This window comes from Meleagris gallopavo, chromosome 2 (genome assembly GCF_905368555.1).
Source record: "Meleagris gallopavo chromosome 2, MGAL_WU_HG_1.1, whole genome shotgun sequence".
Classification (NCBI taxonomy): Eukaryota; Metazoa; Chordata; class Aves; order Galliformes; family Phasianidae; genus Meleagris; species Meleagris gallopavo.
The window spans coordinates 89,244,886-89,267,765 of record NC_139405.1 but is presented as its reverse complement, the minus strand read 5'-3'; the positions used below and the strand labels follow the sequence as shown (position 1 = coordinate 89,267,765).

General features: G+C 31.9%; 1 protein-coding gene across 1 annotated transcript in view; it reads right to left on the bottom strand.

The window, feature by feature from the left end:
• Nucleotides 1-22,880, bottom strand: part of CSMD1 (CUB and Sushi multiple domains 1) — a 1,002,456-nt gene that overhangs the window by 76,041 nt on the left and 903,535 nt on the right. The window contains exons 42-47 of the mRNA XM_085217921.1: nucleotides 18,624-18,812; nucleotides 12,588-12,765; nucleotides 9,779-9,924; nucleotides 8,190-8,270; nucleotides 7,873-7,986; nucleotides 3,077-3,265 (exon numbers count right to left, since the gene is read on the bottom strand). Coding sequence (XP_085074047.1) covers nucleotides 3,077-3,265; nucleotides 7,873-7,986; nucleotides 8,190-8,270; nucleotides 9,779-9,924; nucleotides 12,588-12,765; nucleotides 18,624-18,812 — 897 coding nt within the window. The remainder of the gene's footprint in view (nucleotides 1-3,076; nucleotides 3,266-7,872; nucleotides 7,987-8,189; nucleotides 8,271-9,778; nucleotides 9,925-12,587; nucleotides 12,766-18,623; nucleotides 18,813-22,880) is intronic.

The window sequence follows — 22,880 nt, the reverse complement described above, 5'->3', positions numbered from 1 at the left end:
TTTGGAAAGCTAAGTTCAACCAACACTATCTTGGTCACAACAGACATTTCAAATAAATAGGTTGCTTCTTTTTTGCTGAGCTTTATTAGCTGCAGCCTGATCAGTCCTCCACAGAATCAGAGAACTGTAGTGGTTGGAAGATAAGCCACAGATAACCATAAAAATTTAGCTTACCAGTCTTTTAGAACTGCATTTAGTTACCACTATGGCAATGATACAGTTAAATAAATATTAATAAATAAACTCCAAGTAATAAAAAATACACAAAATAAGAATAAGTAAGTACAGATTTAGGTGCAGGTTGCGTAGCGCACCCTAATTTAAATGTTTTGATATTTGTGTTTATGATTAGAGGTAGTGTCTGATGATTACACTGTAGGATAGACAATGAGGACTGCTGAGGTTAATTCCTATTTTTGCTGAAAATAATGATTTAGAACACGACAATTCATTTATTTTCTCTGTGCTTCTCCCTAGAGAGTAAAATCGGTTTAATACAATTTGGTTGGCTCATGAGGTACTATTATAGCTCAGAAATTCTCAAATAAAGGGGCTAAAAGAGTATTATTGCAAATAAAAATCTACCATACATGAATAAGTGAGACCCCTTCCTCTATAGTGATGGTGAAATTAGATTGCAGCATGACATGATGAGTAGTCAGACAACATTTTTCAGATACTGGAGTGGTGCTTAATTTTCACTTTCTAGACCTTGCCAGAAGGCAGATTTTCAGCTGACATCCAGGCAATTAAGCATCAGGACCTAGGTTCTCCTGAGTTTGATTTGTTTAGTATTTCAGAACTTGTGTACAGAAAAAAACATGTACTCAATTTCTAGGGTGCTGACATGACATATAAGGCTTTCCTGAATGTTAGGTAAAAGTAGACACTACTGTCTAATTGCAGTGATAGAATTATGATGGTTTATTTGGGGAAAAAACATCAAAGGTATTTGCTGTATTAAATAAGCACTATTCAGTATAAGTAGCCTTAATGCAGTGTTTTCAAGTTCAAAAGACCTTGGTAATTATATTCATGGTACATGTATGGCTTCTCTGGCTTAGAATATAGATGGGATTTCCTAGAGTTCTGACTGATAATGGGGAGATGAAATGGCTAATGGTCTTATTGCTCTGGGCTGACCAGAGTGGCCTCGTTAATGGAATGCTAAAGCACCATAATTCACAATATAGTGACTCAGGCATACTCACTATTTTCCTTTGCATTCCAAAATTGCCTTATAAAGTCATCAGAAGTCTGTACCTTAGTGAATATTATTTCTCTAACATTTTTCCTGTCAATCTTTATGTCATTTCTATGTCACACTCAATGATATATCTTTATCTGAGTTATAAACAACGTTTCAGTTACACTAATTTAAACAAAACTATACTATTTTGGACCACATACAGTAGGATATGATCTATATTTACTGCAAAATTTAGCAATATATAGAAATAACTAAGCCAGATCTGGATGAGCTAGCCTGAGTTATATCCATAGCTGAAAATGGTATAGCCACATCAGCATTGCCTTCTGTCCCAACTAACTCATCATACTGTGATGTAAAACTAATTAGCCCAGCAAAGCACATTGCTAATGTGGCCACAGGGACACAAACAAGTACCTCGGCAAGGCACTGCAATGAGCCATATTTAAATATCAACTTGTTGAGAGCAAGCTTAGGAATCTCTACATGGCACTACATTAAGAGGTTATAAATATGCCATTAAGTTTGCTGGTAGGTGGTAGAAAAAATGGTTTTGGTAGAGCTGCACTAGAAATAAATATATAACAATAAGATTGTATGTCATTAAATGACAATGCTTAAAAATGTAGCAACTATATTAATTCTCCTCTCAGATCTATTATTGATAATCTGATTTCATTAAATTTAAATGCATAAGAAAGAAAAAGAAAATATTCATCAGGATCATTAAGCAGTCTAAGCAGACTTTTTCAAAAGAAAACAAAGTGATTAGACCAATACAAAATTCTCAAGCATGCTATATATTGTCTCAATATTAAATACAAAATAGACTGGAGAAAAATATACTTTTAAGAGATTTTTCAGATGACTTTCTCTGCAAGCCTGACACAGGTCAGTACACACATTATCGAGGAAAAAGAAAAAGAAAAAAACACTTAATGATACAGAATATTTAAAAGAGTGAAAAATATTGATTTTTTTTTCTTCTGAATATTGTTATAAAAAAGTGAAAATAATAAGATTTTAGATACTAAAAGCCTTCTACCTAAGCAAAGCAGATACCTTGAAACATGTGACCATTTAATATTTTTCATTTTATGGAACTCATATAGTGAGTATTAATTGGTTATATAAGAGTTATCATGTATTCTTGATTAATGGGGGAGGATATGTTAATGATCTCCAAATGAATAAAAATATATTAAAGAACAATCAGGGACCAGATTTTCTCATCTATCAGTGAGAGCAGAACACACAGTAATAAGCTCAGAATTCAACAGAAACATAAGAATGGGCTGTTAATTAAATAGTGCCATCCGAGAGGCTACTGCCATGAATAACATTCCAGGAAATGAGTTTTTGTCATTTGCCCTAAAACAGATGAGCAAATTCTTTAATATAAGCATTTTCAAATAAGATATAGCACCAGTTTTGCTATATCAACTGAAAGTAGATGGGGTGTTTGGACTCAAATTTGAGTATATGGATTCAAATTATTTTATGAAATTGGACTATATGAAATTATACCCCACAAGTATTTCTGTAGTAGAAATGATCCATTACAAAACAGCATGTTAACTTCTCCTTTCAGACACCTCCATGCATTTTTGAGGAAACAGAAAAACTGAATGACAGTGACTTTAAACAGGAGAGCTGCAGCTGCTCCTCTTCTGAAAATACCAAATAAAATAAAAAACTTTCTTGACTACATCTATAAAAACTGCCATTAACTAACAGATTTAGATTTAAGGCACTACTCTGTAGATTTGGTTATGTATCACAATATTACAAAACCAATAGTTGAAATCAAGACACTCTGTGAGCTGTTGCTCTTTCATAGCAACATAGAATTTAAATCCTTCTTACCATCAAATACCTCCAGCTCATCAAACTGCTTTTCACTTTGAAACATATCTACAAATATGGAGATGTTATATCCTGGATCAACCTTTATAGTCCAAGAACAGGTCTGAGAGTTGGGATATGTGCCTGGGTAACCTGGACTGAGAATTACTCCAGATGATTCTGTACGGATTTCATTTGCTGGACATTGTGCTAGAAAGGACACAACAAGAAGAGCAATAAGAATAACAATGAAATAAAGTGTTTTCCATAAAAAAGGTTGCATTATTTTTTTTCAGACATATATATGCTTCAGATTCAGATTCCAAATGAAAACATGTTAAAACATATTAGAGATGGAATGAACAGCAAAGTTCCTGTCAGCCCAAAAAGAAACAAGGAGCAGCTTCATAAACCTTGCTTTTATAAAAGAGAATACCAATTACAGCGAATCATCCAAAAACCTGTCAGAAATCAAGATGTTTACGGTCAGGAGATCTATATACACTGGTGTGATTATTCACATATAAAAGCTTTAGGGCTTTAGGAATTAAGTCTGTTACAAAACATGACAATATATTGGGACTTCTAGGCATATTAGATCATTTGAAAACACGTGTTTTATGCAGAGTTTATACTGCAAGCAGTCCAAGTCAACCAAGTAAGACCTTTCCAGTTATTATTTTGCTTATTAGAGGTATATGGCATCTGGCTTGGAGGATTTTCAAATGAGAATTATGGAATATTATAGTTTGAAAAATCTGAGATGAGTTTGCTGAAAATGGTCATAAAGTGACTGTTGAGATATTCTTCACTGACACAAGAAAATCTGTCACAAGCATATGACAGAAATGGAACCAGGTAAGGAAATGCAGAGATTAAAAAAAAAGAAGGGAAGGGAAGGGAAGGGAAGGGAAGGGAAGGGAAGGGAAGGGAAGGGAAGGGAAGGGAAGGGAAGGGAAGGGAAGGGAAGGGAAGGGAAGGGAAGGGAAGGGAAGGGAAGGGAAGGGAAGGGAAGGGAAGGGAAGGGAAGGGAAGGGAAGGGAAGAGGAGAAGAGAAGAGAAGAGAAGAGAAGAGAAGAGAAGAGAAGAGAAGAGAAGAGAAGAGAAGAGAAAGAAGAGAAGAGAAGAGAAGAGAAGAGAAGAGAAGAGAAGAGAAAATTTTCACAATTCCCAAAAAGTGTAAATTGCTAGCTTTCTGTTGGAAAGAAAAAAAAAAAAAAAAAAAAAAAAAAAAAAGGAAGAAAGAAAGAAAAAGCGAGAGGACTAGGAAATTCCACTGAAAAGGTAATATTTAAAAAACACATAAGCTGTATTTTCTGCCTTTGTCTTTCACTTGCTTTGCTCTTAGGTCACATCAATTAATTTTGTCAAATAAAGGACATCAGAAATGAAGAGAAGATAAAAGTTTAAGGAAGGAAAGCTTGTTGGCTAGGTTTGAAAATATAACAGCAAGAAGTCTTTTCTTTCAAAAGTAGGTGAAATTCACCATTAACACAATAAATATGTGCTAGTTTTCCTAGTTTTCTTCTTCCTCTAAGCTAGTTCTTAAGAACTGGCCTGAAAATAATGTATTTACCACAGGGAAAGATGTACCTTTTGCAGATGTTCCTTCATACTCTTCTCACATGATTCAGGAGAAGCATGATACTGCTTTGTAACAAAAAACATTTATATGGTGGGAGAATATTACAAATCAATAGCGTAAAGTTCATAAAATTTCCTTCAATACATCATCATATGTAAACAACTTAAGACATAGATCAGTGCAGGATTGCTGTATGGCTTCTTTCCTTCACGTATCCTATTATACTCACTCTACTAGTGAAGTCGAAAACCTTACTAACAGAACAATTTCCAAGAGGAAAAAATACTATTTATGTAAAAACAAAACAAAACAAAACAAAAACCTCGAATGTGTATCAATGTAAGAAAATTCAAGTTAAAAATGAAAGTCTTTTAAAGTTGTAAGCAGCTTAGTGCTTCTCCTGTGTTAGTGCAGAGGCCAGGTCTCCTACTACAGCAAGCTATCGAGACAAGAACTTCCCTATGGCTAAGTTTCCCTGGACAAGTGGTCCCTTCCAGCCTCAACCATTCACAAGAAATATATGACAGGACTTTACAAAAGGAATATTCTGGCAGTTATATAGGGAGATAAGAAGAAAGTATATTGCTCCTTTGCAGCTTTGTGGGTTGAATGAACAGCCGGAAGATGTGACAAATTGGCAAAGCTCACTGTCCATAATTTAGACCTTTTGTTCTCTATTAGCTGTCACCTGTAGCAAGGCAAAACAGAATACTCCTAAATAAAAAGTCACATTAATTGCTTCAGGTAAGGCAAAAATATTGTTTATTTTTTATTTTACTCATCAGTCAACTAACACATTAATATTATATTCATCAGCACTATATCAGATATCTTTCAAACTCTCTGCCACTTAAATTAGAGGGCGATTCAACTCTTTACACATTTAGAAACTTAGTAATTGAGGTGAAGTTCACCAGTCAGGAAACTGCAGATGCAGAATTAAAAACTGAAGAATCAGAAAATATTTAATTGTTATATAAGTTCGTCTAATGTATTTCATAAATAGCTACTGCTAAATGTTTTGGCATGATAATAGGAAAAAATATTAAAAACAAAATAAAACAACTTCTCCAGGCATACTGGAGCACATAATCAAACTATTTAAAATTCATTTTTAATCATCTAATTGCAAATGTACATACAGAGCACTGTTATTAGTTCGTTTGCATGAATTTATGCATACAGACAAAAAAAAAAGCAAAGAACAGAGATTTTTACATTTTACAAAGGTATGTAATTGAGTGTGACGGGGCAGTGAGAAAATTCTGCTGCATAGCATAATATACAAATTACAAGAAACACATTATGTAACCTGATTTTTGAAGAAATTTCATTAGGCTCTTTTAATAAAAACCTGACCAAGCTTCTTGACTTACCTGCCTTTTCTCATGTTCGCTATGGAAAGAATATGATGGTGCCTTAAAACTCGAGGTCATGACAAAGGCTCAGCATCTTGCTGGCAAACTAATTTATGCACAATGATAATATTTTCCGTAGGGTTCTCAGGATTCTGTACTTTGGACAATACTTAGAACGTTATCATGGCACCAAGCATAATGAGAAAGCCTGTACTCAGACAGCCCAGTGCGCTGGCTTTTCTTTAAACAGGAAAGGAAAGGGAGCTGTAAGAAAAGTCTGGCATTATATAATTACAGCTGCTCTGAAAGTCATGAATTCAGATTGATATAGAAGTGGTCACTGAAATTGATTTTTCTTGCTTTTTAGGTATATCAGCAAACTTAATTTTTACACAATTTCCTAGAATCTGGTTTTCTATCATATAAACGTATTTGTCTACTACAACATAGTGACATGGCTCAGGAAAATAAAATATTTTCTGACATCTTACAAAAATGTGAAGCTAATCCAAATAAAGATAATATAAACAATCATAAACTACAACAGATAAAGTGCAGAAATACAATAAGGCATTCCAAAAATTGTTTGAAAAACAGTGCAAACTGCATAGCAAGTAACAATTTTTCCAAGTCTATTAAGATCAGGTAGCATTGCAGTTCCATAACCCATTACCGTAAAAGTAAAATTGGAGAAAGTATTGAGAAGGCTGGCAAAAATTATTAAAGGTATGAAATATATTCTAGACTGTAGAATCATGCCATTAATATGGTGAATAGAGAATAACTCAGTACTCTTTCATTCCCTGAAAGAACTTGAAGAAAGACTTGAAGTGCAAACAAAGTGTCAGCTTCAAATCAAACATAAGGGGAAACTTCTTCATGTACTACATAACTTAAACCCATAAAACTTTATGAATTTAAAACATTTGCATTGTTAAAAGTAGGATTAAATAAATCCATTAAAGAAAAATCTACAGGATTCAAATTAGCCTGAGCAGCTTAGCTGCAGTTTGTTGGAGGTCTTAATTCATTTCATGCTTGCAATGATCTTATGATTGTCACTAAATCATTATTGGCCAGTGCCACATATGGATCATGGATTACATGGATTCCTGGTCTGATATGGTATATCTGTTCTTACCAATTGCATGTTCCCTTTTCTGTTGTTATTTGGTAGGAAGTGCAGACTGTCCTTTAATCACTTTTAAATGAGCATTTCAGTGTTATCTGTTGCATATATGGATGTTGTTACTTCAAAATATGGAATATGTTTCATTGATACTAACACATCATATTTTAAAAGTAATCACAGTATATTATGAGTGTGAGAATCTTTTATCACATTTTGACTTACTCAGAAATAAATTACGTTAAAATTTCAATAATGGCATCTCATCAGTAATGTTTTTCCCCCACAAATTTTGAGGCACTTCACTTTTTAAAGCTGCTCAAAGACTGAAGAAAAATCTTTGCTTTGTTGTGAAATAGTATTAAGTCATTTAAATGAATTTTAAAACGCAGAGTTTCAGTGATAATGTAGTTAAATGAGGCTATTTTTCAATATACAAGTGATAGTGCCTTTGAAAGGCAAGTTTCTTTTGATTCTAAAGCATTGGATATCTATCAAAAAATTTTAGAGATCAATTCAAAATTGATATGTACTTCTAAGATACTGAAAAAATAAATGATAACTTTTCTTTTAAAAATTAATGAAAACACAGTGACCTAGAGTTTCATATTTACTATTTAGGAAGATAAAGTAGAATGCATTATAATCGTATGGAAAATACAGTGACCTAGAGTTTCATATTTAATATTTAGCAACATAAAATAGAATGCATTCTAATCATAAGTCCACACAAGCAATTATTTACCTTCACAAACTGGAGACGATCCTTCAAACTGCAATTGTGTATTCAGTTTGCAGGTTAATATATCTTGTCCAACAAGAGTAAAACCAGGATGACATTTGTACTTGACAAAATCTCCTGAAAGTTATTAACAAAAAAAGAAAGATTAAAAATTAAAAATAAAAAAAAATTTAAATCTTGAAGTTTAAAATGAAAAAGAAAACTTCAAACGGAAGTATACAAATATCTCAGGTGAAGGGTGAAATATATTAATAGTTTTGTTGAAATTCAGGTGAAAAGATAAGAAAGGAGACACAATACTATTGCCACTATTTTATCACCTATTCCAAAGTCATCATCTTCTGTAAACAAATCAGCATGAGGAACTATTGGTGGAGGCTGGCACTTCTTCAGCTGATATGCTGCAAATTCAAGTGAAAATAAGATTAAGTAATGCTATGATATTTTACAGAAAAATAATTTCATATTTACACCTGTCAAATTCCAAAGCTATACTAGGCAGTACTAGACAGTACTATGCTAGGCTAAACATTTTCCAATTTAAATGCCATGACATTACACACACACACACACATATAGAGAGAGAGATATATTTATTATCAGTATAGACAGTATACTACTCTGCCTATGTAGTTATAGATACATCCACTGTCAGACTGAATGCAGTAGCGATGCTTATGAGGATGTATTTGCAGCTACAAAGCTGCTGTTTTACGTGGCTGCCTTTACAGCCCATCATAAGGCTAATCACAGATTACTTCAATTTCCTGGAAAATCTGTAAATATCAGTTACATTTCTGGCTAGTCATATGAATTCCTGATTTAAGCATATTGGAGAAACAAAGGTTTCTCAGGTAAAGGTATATATCTTTAAAAAGAATCTGTAAAAGTAACAATGATCATGCCTACAAGTTAAACAGCACCAATGCCTTTAAAACAAAATTCTTTCTCCTCTCTTCAAATGTTTCAAAAAATTGTGAGCAGTCTCCTAAGGGATATGATCAGTTCAATAATTGACACTGACCATTCCTTGTAGTTTGATGTGCAGACACAGTCCTGGAATGTGTGAGTCCCCTGCCTGATGTCTAAAGCCTGGTACTTTAGTCTTTGCTCCTCACATAAATGTTCTAGAGTCTAGACATGAGGCTACATCACATCCTTTTTTTTTTTTTTTTTCTTTTTTTTTTCTTTTTTTTTGTGAGATAAACATAGACAAGAAAAAGACTGCAGAATTTGAGTACAAATTCTGTGAAGACTACTCCATGCAGATAGATATCCTCACGTACACTCTATGTTACTGCCTCCTGTTCTTGTGAATTAATTCACTCTATATTTTTGAATATCAATCCAAAACATGAACAAATTAATATACAAAATCTGAGTGAATTCAGAATTAGAACTGAAATGCTATTTTTGTGTCTGAGTTACAAACCTAATTTGCCTAGTTTGCAGATGAGAGGCCTAGCATGCAGGGCCACAGCTACAGCCATGACTTTAACTTTGAATACAGTACTTTACTACGTATTAAACTTACAGCTGCTGTTCAACGCTCCAGTGCCATCCCATCAAGATTTCAATAAATAATCCCTAAATTAATAAGCTGGTAAGGATTTTTGTTACAGCAGTATACATTAATTGATAAATAAATGGGCTAAATAAATTAAACAACTCAAAGAATGATATTAGATAGCAGTGATTAATATTAGCAGTAGAACATCATTTATTCATTGTAAAAATGAATTTTAAGATATTTTTAATGTGTTGTTTTAAAAACTAATCTATGCTGTTATTTTTTAAAAAGTAGCAAACTTATGAAGCCCTGGTAAGCCCTGTAAATAGTTAAAAATTCTTATTAAAATTCTCTTATTGATTTTGGTAATTAAACATTGATCATATAAAACAAACTGACCATGAAAATTGAGAACAAAGAATCCTCCTGTCGAAAAATCACTGTGAAATTTGAGGAGGACTTGATTGGTAGAACTGTAAGCTGTTTCCAGAGCTGTGTTACCACTGAACACTCCCAGCTGAGGTGAATTATGGTCAGGACCATCCCTAGAAAAGCAAACACGAAAAATCAGCTCAGGACACACAATAGATCACATTAAATTAAAAGTCTCTTTTCTCTTTAATATAAGATACATACTCTTTTTATGAATGTCTTTTCTGATGATTTAGAATACATTTGTTTTTATTTCTACCAATATAATCTTCTTTTTATATTCCAAACCTAGTACGTGAAAAAACAAGAGTAATTTATAACTCTGTATTACCAGGGGTAAGAAAATTATTGATGGACTTTTTAACATTTGAATTTTTCTGTGTTTTTTTTCCTGCCAGTATTTTCATATCTATATCAGCAGAGGAAAAAAAAAAAACAAAACTATCTGCAAAAGTCTTATGATCATATTTCTAAAATTGTTCACCTGGATCCTTCATGTCTGTACCCATGGCTTGTATATACAGAGATGTGCAAGTTCATTATGTCATTTCAATTCATTCCTAAGAGTCTTTTTACTATAACATCTATGGGGAGTGGAGCAGCGGGGAGGGGGGTGGAGTGGGGGAAGCTGAATGAAAAGTTGTGTATTTCTGAACAATAGGATTGATAAACAAAGAGAAATAGTACAATGAAAGCACGCTGCTTTCATTTCCATTATCATAATGTACAAAATTAGCTCTGAACAGCTAGAGCAAATAAATAAAACTACTGCTTTAATCACTGAAGAATTTTTGGAGCCCTGTGACACTTGTCTGTGGCCTTGTATATTACATGTACAGAATCTAAACAGAATCAAAAACCTTTTATAATATGTATTTTAGATGGCTGGATATTACCTGGAAACTCTCAGAAAGCATTTAGCTTTTGATCTTTCACTGTCTTTAAACTAGAGGGATATTAGTTCAGCTACAGCTGCATGGTTGAAAAGCCAAGCATTAACTCATTTTTGTCCGTTTCAATTCTATCAAGATAATCTGATTATAAAAAGAAATATCCATTGTATGGAGAAACTGGTTCAAGACTTTTAAAAAGGATATATCATGTATACAGCTTGCAATACAACTTGGATTTTTAAAAAATATAATTTAAATGAATTAAAAAAAAAATATTTTCTTATCCAGTGAATCAAGATTATCCAGGCTTCCTATTTCAGCTCTAGTATCAGTGACATTAAGAAAAAATGAACTACAGCGGACTTCGCATAAAACCGTATTTTCAACTTCCTCCTGCCCTGTAAATAATTGTCAAAATAATGAATATTGAATAAGAACCTGACAATTTACTTGAAGAGAACACATTTCTATCATTTCTATGCCAAGTCAGCTATAGCTTTTTTCTTATTCTAAAAAAAAAAAAAGTTTGACCTTTTTATTCAGAAGTAAATGTCATATGTATAAATGACATAAACACAATTACACTAAACAGCCTACTCCCATCACTGATACATCAGAAAATAACTCTAAAGTTGTAAAGAAAGCATGCTTGTGATTTATGGGCAAACAGAAACTGTGATAAATAAGCTCTAAAATGATTGTTTTAAAGTATTGACTGAAAGAATCTAACAACAGAGGGATTCAGCACATTGTATAGCTAAATATGTTCAAAAAGTTGGCATGATATTATAATTTAATAGCTTAAGCTTACAAAAGAGAATCATCAATCCAGCATTCTTTTTGTTTACCATATCAGAGAAGACAGGACTACCTAGGATGCATTTTAGACATGAATTCCATGTTAATGCAAATACAAATGTTAGCTACATCGTGGTTCATAAACAGTCAGACATAACTTTTATAATCTAATTCTATTTTTGCTGTATTATATTTAGTATTATTGTCTGGAAAAAAACTCACCCTACTCAGGAATAAGTACAATAAGACTGGACTAGCTAGAAGATAGAGGCAGCTGACTCAAAAAAGAGTAATCTACATTCCATATTCTGTGTAAGCTCCTATTCACATGGGAGAGAGAGGTCACTTTGCATGTAACGTGGAGTGAAGACCAGGTATGGGTATAGTTGAATAACAATTTTTTATCAGAGACATCATCTTATGCAGTAAATTCTTATGAAATAACATTGGCCACCCTGAGATCTAATTTTCCACCTGGAAACATGAAACTGAGATGGGTTTAGTAGATAAGAAATACAAGCCTGGGGAATGGGAACATAGAGTATGAAGCTAACAGATGTAGTGCTGAAACCCTTGTTTGGAAATATAGATAAAATGGCTATCAGCCTTACCAGGAGATTAGAAAAAATTAATTAATGCCTAAATTAATTAACACCTAAAAAATGTCAAAAGTTTTTTGCTGCAAGCAACAGATTCTATCTTCTCTAGCCTTCTATATTCATGGAACACATAATTTAACATGATGGAGCTTTTTTACATCACTTTGACCTCTTGTTATCATTTGGAAAACAGGTTACACATAGCTACTGTAAAATATAACTTGTATCTTCCTGTGCACATTGAGAAGCCTAAAAGAACTGAATGCTAATTGAGTATGTTTCAAAGTACTTTTAGAACAATAATATTATGCATTTATACCATGATATATCATGTTAATTATTTACATGTAGAGCTTCTGGAATATGTGATTCTTGAGCATGACAATTTAAAGGGCAATATTAAGCAAACACCAAAGCTTGGGACAGTGAGCATTCAACAAATAACTTAGAAAGAGGTCACATTAAAAAAAAAAAAAAGTCACGTACCAAACAGCAATGTAGTCATTCACAGGTTCAGTTTGGAGTAAAGTAAAATTTATATAAATCCCATGGCCTGGAGGAACAACAATCAACCAAGTACAGTCCTTGGAATTAGGGTATTCATCTGGAAATCCTGGGGAATAAACTGTACCATTCTGAGCAGACACATTATAGCCACAAGGAGCTGAAAAGGAAACAAAAGAAAAATTAATAAATACTTCTTTGAGTTATAAATAACATATCAAAATGCTTCCAAATTCTAACAGCTCCACTGAATAATCCCATCTAGGTCTTGAAGACAGTATCTTTTCCTTGGTTGCTTGCTTCTCTGAGATAAAAAGTACTGATATTTCTAAGAAGTAAGTTTTCCTGATGTGTTTCAGATTTTATTGCTTAGAATTCATCAGAATTTACTGGAGATGCTGCTTCTATTGAAACAGTTAAGACACGTTTAAAAAGTGGCATTTTCAGTTGGCAAAGGTAGAAAATATATAATAGCATATTAGAATGACAGAATCATTAAGATTGCAAAGGACCTCCAAGATCAAGACCAGCTGCCCACCTACCACTATTACTGCCCACTAAATCCTGTCTTCAAGTACAACAGCTCCACATCTCTTGACCACCTCCAGAGACAGTGACTCCACAACCTCCCTGTGCAGTCTGCTCCAATCCCTAACCTCTTTCTGAGAATATTTTTTTCCTAATATCCAATCTGAACCTCCCTCTGGCACAATTTAAGGTCATTCCCTCTTGTTCTGGGAAGTTGTTTCTCTGAATTTTGGGGCCCTGGTAACCACATCAGCTTTCTGGATACATAAAGTCTCTACCTGACAGCAAGAGCTCAAGAAGGTGGGCTTGTTCTGCACCTCAGATCTGAATCCCAGTGGCCAAAACCACCCTTGGACCCAGTTTCTGTCCCTCAGCTAGGAATCTGTGATTCCAGCATGTTCTTGGATCTGTGTGCTTTTTTCTCACTGTACAGAGCAAGAGATTTTCTCAAGTTCTTCTGGTGCCCTCCTAGAAACGTGCTATATGTTCATTGGGATAGAGCCAAGAAAAAAAAACTCTAGAGAAATTACGTCTTGGCACAGATTCATGGATTCACATCTCTCATGCCAATCACAGCATGCTATCTCAAGTTGCTACAAGGCTTTCCACTCCCTAATCACAAAAATAAGCATGAAAGATAACTTCAGTAACAAGATAGTCATTCAGTCTGGGTTCAATTCTTTAAATACATAATTACAAGCTCTCTTTTCCATTTCAGTTTTGAGAAAATGACTGATTCAGGATGCAGGCATGGTAGATGTATGGGCATTATATTGTACAGCAGAGACCTTAATTGCACTTGTGGAAATCCAGTCTATCTCTGGAATTTTTCTCTATAGTTCATAGAATGAACTATATGAATTTATGTTATTACTGTCAGGGTTCCTATGACTCTCCTTCAGATCCATTTTCATTTCCTTTTCTCAACATGATGAAGAACAAAAGGGAAAAAGGGAAAAGGAGAAAAAAAAAAAAAAAGGAATTTTTTAATAAAAGGAAAAAAAAAAAAGTAATAAAAGGATAACGAAAAGGGAAAAGGAAAAATAAGAAAGGACTAAGAAAAGCAGTCGTGTCACATTTCCTGTATCATTTACAGCAGTTATGATCTGATATGATCATCTTTCTAGCTGACAGGTAGCCCTTTTTGGAAGAATCCTCTTACTAGCCTCTGGCTATACAGGACAGGTGAACCAGAGGCTTTCACCAATTCACACCCCAATTCACCTTCTTTATCGATACTAATACTAGTTAGCAAGATGCATTCAGCACATCTTCCCATCTTAGAACATATGCTTCTGAACTATAAACCAATAAAGGAAATCATGTAAGGATAAAGCAAGATTGTTTTTATCTCCAATTCCTTGTTGCAAGCACAGGGTAAGTCAGCTTTATTGGTTCTACGATGAAAATGGAATGAGCCAATTTTTCACTTTTCTGTCAACCTGCGCTTTTTTGCCATGCTCAGATAGCCTCTTCTAAGAAAGCTATTCTGTTCTACCCACAGTTCCTCTCATTTAAAGCTAAAACTGCTTGAGAAGTACACATAATATATCAAAAAAAACCCACTTCCTTATACTAATATAGTGACAAGTTGAAAATCCTTCAAGTTCTGGTTAAGATGCAGGATTTTTCCGATTGAAATTTTATATTTAAATATATTCTATGGTCATTATATTTCTGATTGGTTTATTAATGTCCATGATTGAAGATATTTTTAAATTTTAAAGGCAAAAGCCTTTAGGGATCTCTTATACTGCACAAAGAAAGCAGTTTAATTGTATCTCACTAAAAACAGACTAATTTCTCTTATATCGTTGTTAGACAGATCAATAAACTATCAAATGTGACATAGGCAAACTTCAATAGAATAAGCAGTACACACAGATGTTGATTGTGTTCTCCAAAGATCCGTAAACATCGCAGGAAACAGAAGATTAGACAGAAATAATGGACTACGTTTCATTTCAAACTCCTTAATAAATATTCTATGTGTGTTCAGTATTCTTTTAGGAAGTGTTTTGCTCTAGGTATTAAAAATGGAGTGAGAAATAAAAAAGATACAAGGCTGCTAAGCCTCTTAGTGCTGAATTTATATCACTACTCAGGAATACCACATAATTATAAGTCCTTTTAAGACTCCAACGATGTCTTCATTTTGTATTAGACTTAAAACAAACCAACAATAAGAAACAAAAACAAACAAACAAAAAACAAACACACAAAACAATAAAAAAAATACACCAACAAAAAAGCAAACACATTTTTTACATTTTTTAAATTAAAATCATGATTTTCAGACAAGTCTCTATGCTTTAATTAATATTCTACTGTTGTTAATTAATTATTAATTAATATTCTCTAACTGTTCTTTTTACCCTAGCACTGGAACATACATTAATAATATTCCATCATCATCCTTTACACTCCTATATTACCCTTTCGAAGATAATTTTACACATTTATCTTGAGAAAGAATATATATTATACTTTGCTATCTTGTTGTTTTTTTTTTTCCAACACTGATCAAGTTGAATCCCTAAACCAATCTCCTTTGAATAAAAATAAGTCCTTTGAACAGACTTTCCTCATCTTTGATTTTTTTTTCTTAGAATTAAAAAATAACATTTTTTTCTAAAAACAAAAGGAAAAATAATTTTTAAATTGCTATTTTTAAATTAGAAAGTCACTTGGAGCTGCAGATCACATTAAATGAAATATATAACTGGAATATGCTTTAGCCTAAAAGAATCCTCTAAAATAAATAGAGAAATTAGCTGTAATAGTCAACAGAAAGAGAATCTCTCAGAGCAACATGACAGGTAACATAAAAAGAATGTTACAAACACCTTTAGTTACAAAGTCTGGGAGATTACATTTCCCATCTTTTATATAAATATGCCAGAAGAAAATTTTTAACCTGTCTCAGAAAAACAAAATATATATATATCATTATGAGTTATAATCCACTACTATGACAAGGATGTAATGCATTTTCACATTGCATATCTGTAAGAAAAGTATTTGCTCAAAGAAGTATATTTTCTCCTGCCTTTCCAATCTTTTTCCTTTGAGATGTGTGTTTTTAGAAGAGATTCCTGTGCTGTCTATTGCTGTCTATTCATAACATAATGACAGCTACAATTTATTAAAATAAAGTCATTATTTAATAATTACTTTCAGTGGTATTTTATATATATATAAATATTTATATATATTATATATATAAATTATATATATATATATTATATTATTTAATATATATATATTTAATATATATATTTAATATATATATATTATATATAAAATATATATATATATATTTACGTATTTTCCCTTAAGGCAAATTAATATTATGAAATAGGTTTTAAATTATTAGCATACTTCATTTGAAATTCATGGTCTTGAAAAATGCACACAGTTTCTTTCAGTAGTTCTTTTTAAGAAAACAGGAAAACATGGAAGACATCAGAATAGATTGACTTTTGACAGTAGTAGTACTCATTGACTATATAGAAGTCACACATTCTCTCATACACTAGAAACTTTCCAGCAATATTCAATATCGGAAACACTGTCTATAAATGCAAAACAACATACTTTTCTGGCTATAAAACTGTCCTTTAATATGAAAATAAAACAAAGTTTATTAATCCCATATATTCAGAAATGTACCATATCCTAATTGAACTTTTGATGTCATGATCATGGCCTTTCTCATCCCAATGCCAAATGTTCAACTGTATGTTTTACAAATTCTTAGTTCTGAGCTATAACTTCATGTTCTCTTAATTCTTTTAACTGTGCTCATGTTAAATACCTTCCAGCTATCAGTTCTCCAGGTCCTGCTGCTCAAATGATGATTATTTAAACTTATTTTACAGAATTGCTTCCAAGTGACTCTATCTTATACCTACACCTATTTCACAAAATCTTTAACTCACTATGACATAAAAAACAATTTTCCAGATCAGGTTTGAAATGAAATTAGGCAATTTCTCAACAGTTGGAGAATCAAAACAAATCTACATCCATGTCACTCATTATGTTGCTCAGAGGAGCAATATTTACAGCATATATCCTTCATTAGGACATGTAATTACCTAATAGGTAAATCTTAGTCAAAAGATAGCTACAGTTGTTTTAAATAATTTTCGGTACGAAATCAGCAAAAAAGCACATTTATATTTTAACACGGTGTACATTTTTATGAATTTTTTTTGTTTTGTTTTGTTTCAACAAAAGGAATGGAAATGGTATAACTCACATTTAAATTAAAACATTTATAAGGAAATGGTGTTTCTGTTTTATTTACATTTACTAGTTTTTGAGAACTATATCAGCGCTAGAGGGTCTTTACACCATAATTAACATTAACACTTTTCTTATTTGACAGATTTACCTTCAATAATTTTATAACATTTTTCACTTTCAGGTTTCTGTAATAATCACTTCTCCTTTTGTCCAATAGGTTACATTTACATCTTCTCCTGAAGTTTGTCATACCATTATGTCTATGTAATAATTGCATAAAAATACAGTTCAAACTAAAAAGAAACATAGATTAATAATTCTTAGCTTACTAATTTTTGATAATATTATATAAATAATGTTTTAAAAATAAAATGGGGATTTAAAATTGCCTTTATGTTTTAATATATATCACAAATGGACAAATTATATTACCTGTGAAAACCTTCACCCTTAAAAATCAGTTTTAAACTGTTTCTTTCTTTAAATCCTTTTTATTTCAAGAAATAAGCAATATTTTCAGCTTTCTCTACATATATTGTTTACTAGATTTCTGAACAATTTATGGTAGATTGCATAAAATATTACTGAATTAGAACATAAATTTTATGGTTTGACTAACCTAAAATATATTGTATGTTCTGTGTACAGAAGCGTCTTTCCTATCTTTTAATACCCAATCATTATCAAACATTCACCCTTCAGTGGAAACCTGCAACACCATTAATTTCTTGTTATGATAGAAATCAATCATTTCTTTCAATCTGCTTTAATTCTCCCTAGCTGGTTGTTTAGCCACAACCACACTTCAATTCTACAAAATGATTCCATTTCTTCATAAAATCCTATGTTAAAGTCTCTAAATGAAAGGCCAGAAATTTTTGTTTCTGCACTTGTATCTTTTAGATTTTTATCTAAAACCTGAAGTCTAGGTAAAAGCATTACATTGGAAAATTTTATATGCTACACTGCACATTGCCCTACTCAAGACAAATGAACAAAATCACACACATAAAAAAATACTTGAAAAAAATCATTTGTCATAATCAATAAAAAATTAAAAGATATTATTAAGAACTATAAATCACTGCTAAGGAACGTGACTGACAAATATTATCTGGGCTTTAGCTTTTTATGTTACAGATTAGCATAAAAGTGTTCTTCAGCAAAAGCTACAATACAAATAAGTAAACAAAAGTCTTTAAGTACTATCAGTTCTGAAACAAACTATCAGAAGGTTACCTTCACATCTGGGGAAACGATAGTTCCAATTCCTGTTAATCCCATGTTGGCATGTGAGAACAGGCTGCCCCCTCAAAACATATCCAGGATAGCATTCAAATGACACTGACTGACCTACACTGTAATCAGAGTTGACTATATATCCATTCAAAAAAGGAGGAGGATCTGGGCAGTTCTGTAACTCATAAGCTGAAAGAGAAAAGTATTTTTTAATGCTTAGTCATCTCTCAAGAAGTAGCCATTAAAATAAAATTCCATACTGCATTTCATAACAAGTCAACACTGTAATGCCAAAATTCAGTACCAGAATGAATAACGCACACATCCATAAGTAAAAAATCATTTTTTTACTTCATTTGAACCATTTAGATCTTGATGAAGGAATCAAAGAACGAGCTTGAGACAAAGCAAAAGAAAAGTCAAAATCTGGAATAGAATGAATGACTATTTTAGAACAGGACAGAATAATTAAGTTCAAAGAGATCTTCAAAGATCATCAACTCCAACTGCCTAACCACAATGTCACATTTGTTTTGGACTTCCTCTATTGTCAGTAGTGAGAAACAGAACATGAAAACTACTTGTGCCTTTTAGGAGTAATGGCAGAAAGGAATGGAATAGAATAGCATAGAATAAAATAGCATAGCATAAAATAGCATAACATAGAATAGAATGAGAAAAGTACAGCTGTAAAGGACAGTCAAAAATCACCTAACCCAATAAATTTCAAGGCTCAGATCTGGTGCCAATGTTCTGGGAAATGATAGTTTTATAATAGGATATCCAAGAGACATGGAACAAATTCATTTAATAAAGAAGATGGTTATAGTTATAGATTACATCACTGTGACACAATTTCATGAGTAGATCAAACATTTTCTTAAACTTGGTTTGTCCTCCAATAAAATGTGTCAAGTCTAAAATAAAAAAAATCTTTTTCTAGGTGCAACCACATTGAATTCAAAAGCTTCACACAATGAAAATAATAATAAATCTGACCAAAATCAATAAATGGTCACTTTTGTAGTACTACTGTTCAGATTAAAATTTATCACATAAATTTTCAGTTACTTTTACTTTTCTGATAAATGAAAATACAGTTCATTCCAATTAAGACACCATAGAATCATGGGATTATATCGGTAAGAAATGGTAAAATGATTTAGGAAAATCAATATTTTCATGATGTCTAAAATTAAATTATGTTTATAAAAATGTGCCTATCTACAGAATAGTTCATAGTGAAATTTCCTTTTTTGTTTTAATTAATATCTAATTATACAACTAATAGCAGCATAAGAACTTGAGACAACTTTTTTTTCTTAGAATATTAATTTTCTGTTCTATGTGTCATATAATCAGAATGAATGCAACTGTTGTACAACAAAAACTGTTTTTTTTTTTTTTTTTTTTTTTTTTTTTTCAGCAATATGAACAATGCGCAGCAACCCAGACTTGAAAAACTGGGTAAGCATGTGCATTACTACGACGGATTATACTTTGACTGGCAATATCACAGTTTGCACATCAATTAAATTGTAAATGAGTTCAACAATAAATCAGCATACAATCATAGCAATTGTTGAAATATTTTCACACATAAACAGTACAGCAGCTATTCTAATAATGTGTAACATTATCATTCATTCATTAAAATGTTATGAAATGTAGCATTTTCATAAGTCACTGAACTTTTTTGTATGTATTATGTTATTCAAAAAATATCATCTGATCAAAGAAAGGTACATAGAGAACTAATGGAAGAGTACCAAGTCAGTGAAAATCAACAAAAATGTATCAAGGAAAATGGTCCTTCTTGAGATATCTCCATGCTAATGATTCATCATATATAATGTTGGAGCTTATGTTTTCAAAGGCCTTAAATAATAATATTTATATTTAATTAATACAAAATAGCATGATGAACATTCAGAGAGAGCCTTTATTAATAACAGTCACTGATACAAAGACAATGTGAAAGTACATTTTTGCAGGTATATTCCTTAAAATATTTAAATAATAAGTAGTTCTACAGGAACCAAAAAAAGATGAGTTTTGTAAAAATTGTACGCAGAATCATTCATAGATAAGCAATTTCACATAGATATGATAAGAAAGTAACTGTCTGTTAAGTACCAATTATTAAGAATATGAATGTCTTGAATACTGTGCATTCAATTTACGGTTATGAAATAATGCTGTCAGAAGACAGGAAAGTTCAAACACACAATAATAGCAGTTATTCTATAAATCTACAGTTAATATAAACGTATGTGTTTAAGTCCATGCTCTAAATGTACAGTAAGAAAGATGAAGATCAGACATTTGAAGTATTTTGTTATTTTTCAAAGCTAATTATGCTAAATATAACACTATATTTAGCTAAAGCTAAATATAACAATATAAATCTTCAATACAAGAATATTTACTTACTATTATCACTTAGATTATTTAAACAATCCATTTCAGTGTAATGAAACAAAACATTATGTGTGTTGTGGTTAAGTGCCTACTTAAGGTAAAACTTGTACTTAATTGCTTCGCTGAAGCATAGGTACTGTCATGTTGCAAGTTGCAGAACTATCCCAAAATCATCAAAGAAATAAGATCAAATTCCATCAGATAACAAAAAAACAGGGTTGTTTGTTTGTTTGTTTTATAATTAAAGCTTAACAATCAGAATTAATTGCTACTGGAAATAAGATGCAAAAATCTTTATTCTACCCTAATTATGGTTCATTAAAATCTTGTGTTAAATCTCATTAACTTTAATAGTATTATTACTCTTGCTATCACTATTCAGATAGCACTATTAAAGCTAATATCATGAACATTATGAATACATTATCAACATCTTTCAACAAAACAGTAGAAAGATTATTTAAGATTAAAGATCTTACTGAGATTAAATTATAAAATTATGTAAAAATCTACTTTGAAAATAATAATAATAAAAATGTAATAAAAGAATACTCTAGATTTTAAGAAAGGTAAAAAGGAAGATGTGGGCAACTACACACCAGTGAGTCTCACCTCTGTGACTGGAAAGATCATGAAACAGATCTTCCTGGAACCTATGGTGAGGTACATGCAAGATGGGGACATGATCTGAGACAACCAGGACAGTTTCACCAAGAACCAATCCACTGGCCTTCTATGATGGAGTGGTAGCTTCAGTAGACATAGTAAGAGTAACTGATGTCATTGACCCAGGCTTCTGCAAGGCCTGACATACGGTTCCGCCATTTTATAAAATTATATATATTTTTTTACAGTAGAAACAAACAAACAAACAGCAACCTCTAAAGGTTGAAAGGAAGCCTAATATAAAGGAAATTTGTGAGAAAGATTTAATTCCAACCCAAAATTCAAATATTTGAATTTTAAAATTATTTCTTGTATTGACATTTGGCATTTCTTTGCGCGATATATTTTCCACTGGTGAGAAAAGAATGTAAATCATTCAAGGAATATAACTGATTCTCTGCTACCTTGCTTTTATGATTTAAGTGTATTGATTTTATGATTTAAATGTATTTTCTATGTTACACTAGTATTAGGCTGACTTATTTTGCAAATGCTACAAAAATCTATCACACTTCAATATGGAAATAATTATTTTATAGAAAAATTGCATTAGCAGACAGCTAAGAACACAAAAATTCAAATGTTAAGAAAGCTTACAGTTAGGACTACTTAACGTTATTTTTGGAGATGTAATGTACCAGCAATAAAATCACAAAGCATGCATTAACTTTGCAATGAGTTATAAAATCATTTTCTATGAGCCCTCATAAGATATTGTCACTTCCATTAGTATTTCCACCTTAGGACAACTTCTGAAATCATATTTAGAAAAAAAGCAGTTTTCCAGCAGATCCCTTTTTCTTTCTGTCTCCAAAACTCCATCATAATTATCCTTTTGCTAGACAGAGTTTGCAAGATATAATATGTTTAAATCATGTTGTGTATGTACATGAATTTGCTTTTGCTCTCCAAATGTAACAAGGCGAGAGATTACCACCTCATACTCAGCTTTACAGTATACTGAAATTCAGAATAGAATGAATTCCAGTCATAGGAGCTACAATTCACTCAGTAAAGATTATGTAAATAAAATATTTACCTGTTTCCAATAAGAAGTGTTAGTCCAAAAGAGAAAGTTATGTTGAAAAAGTTATGTTCCAGAAATATTAAAAGGCTGAAATAACAAACTGTAGCCAGGGATTAAATACACAATCTTTCAACCATTAGACT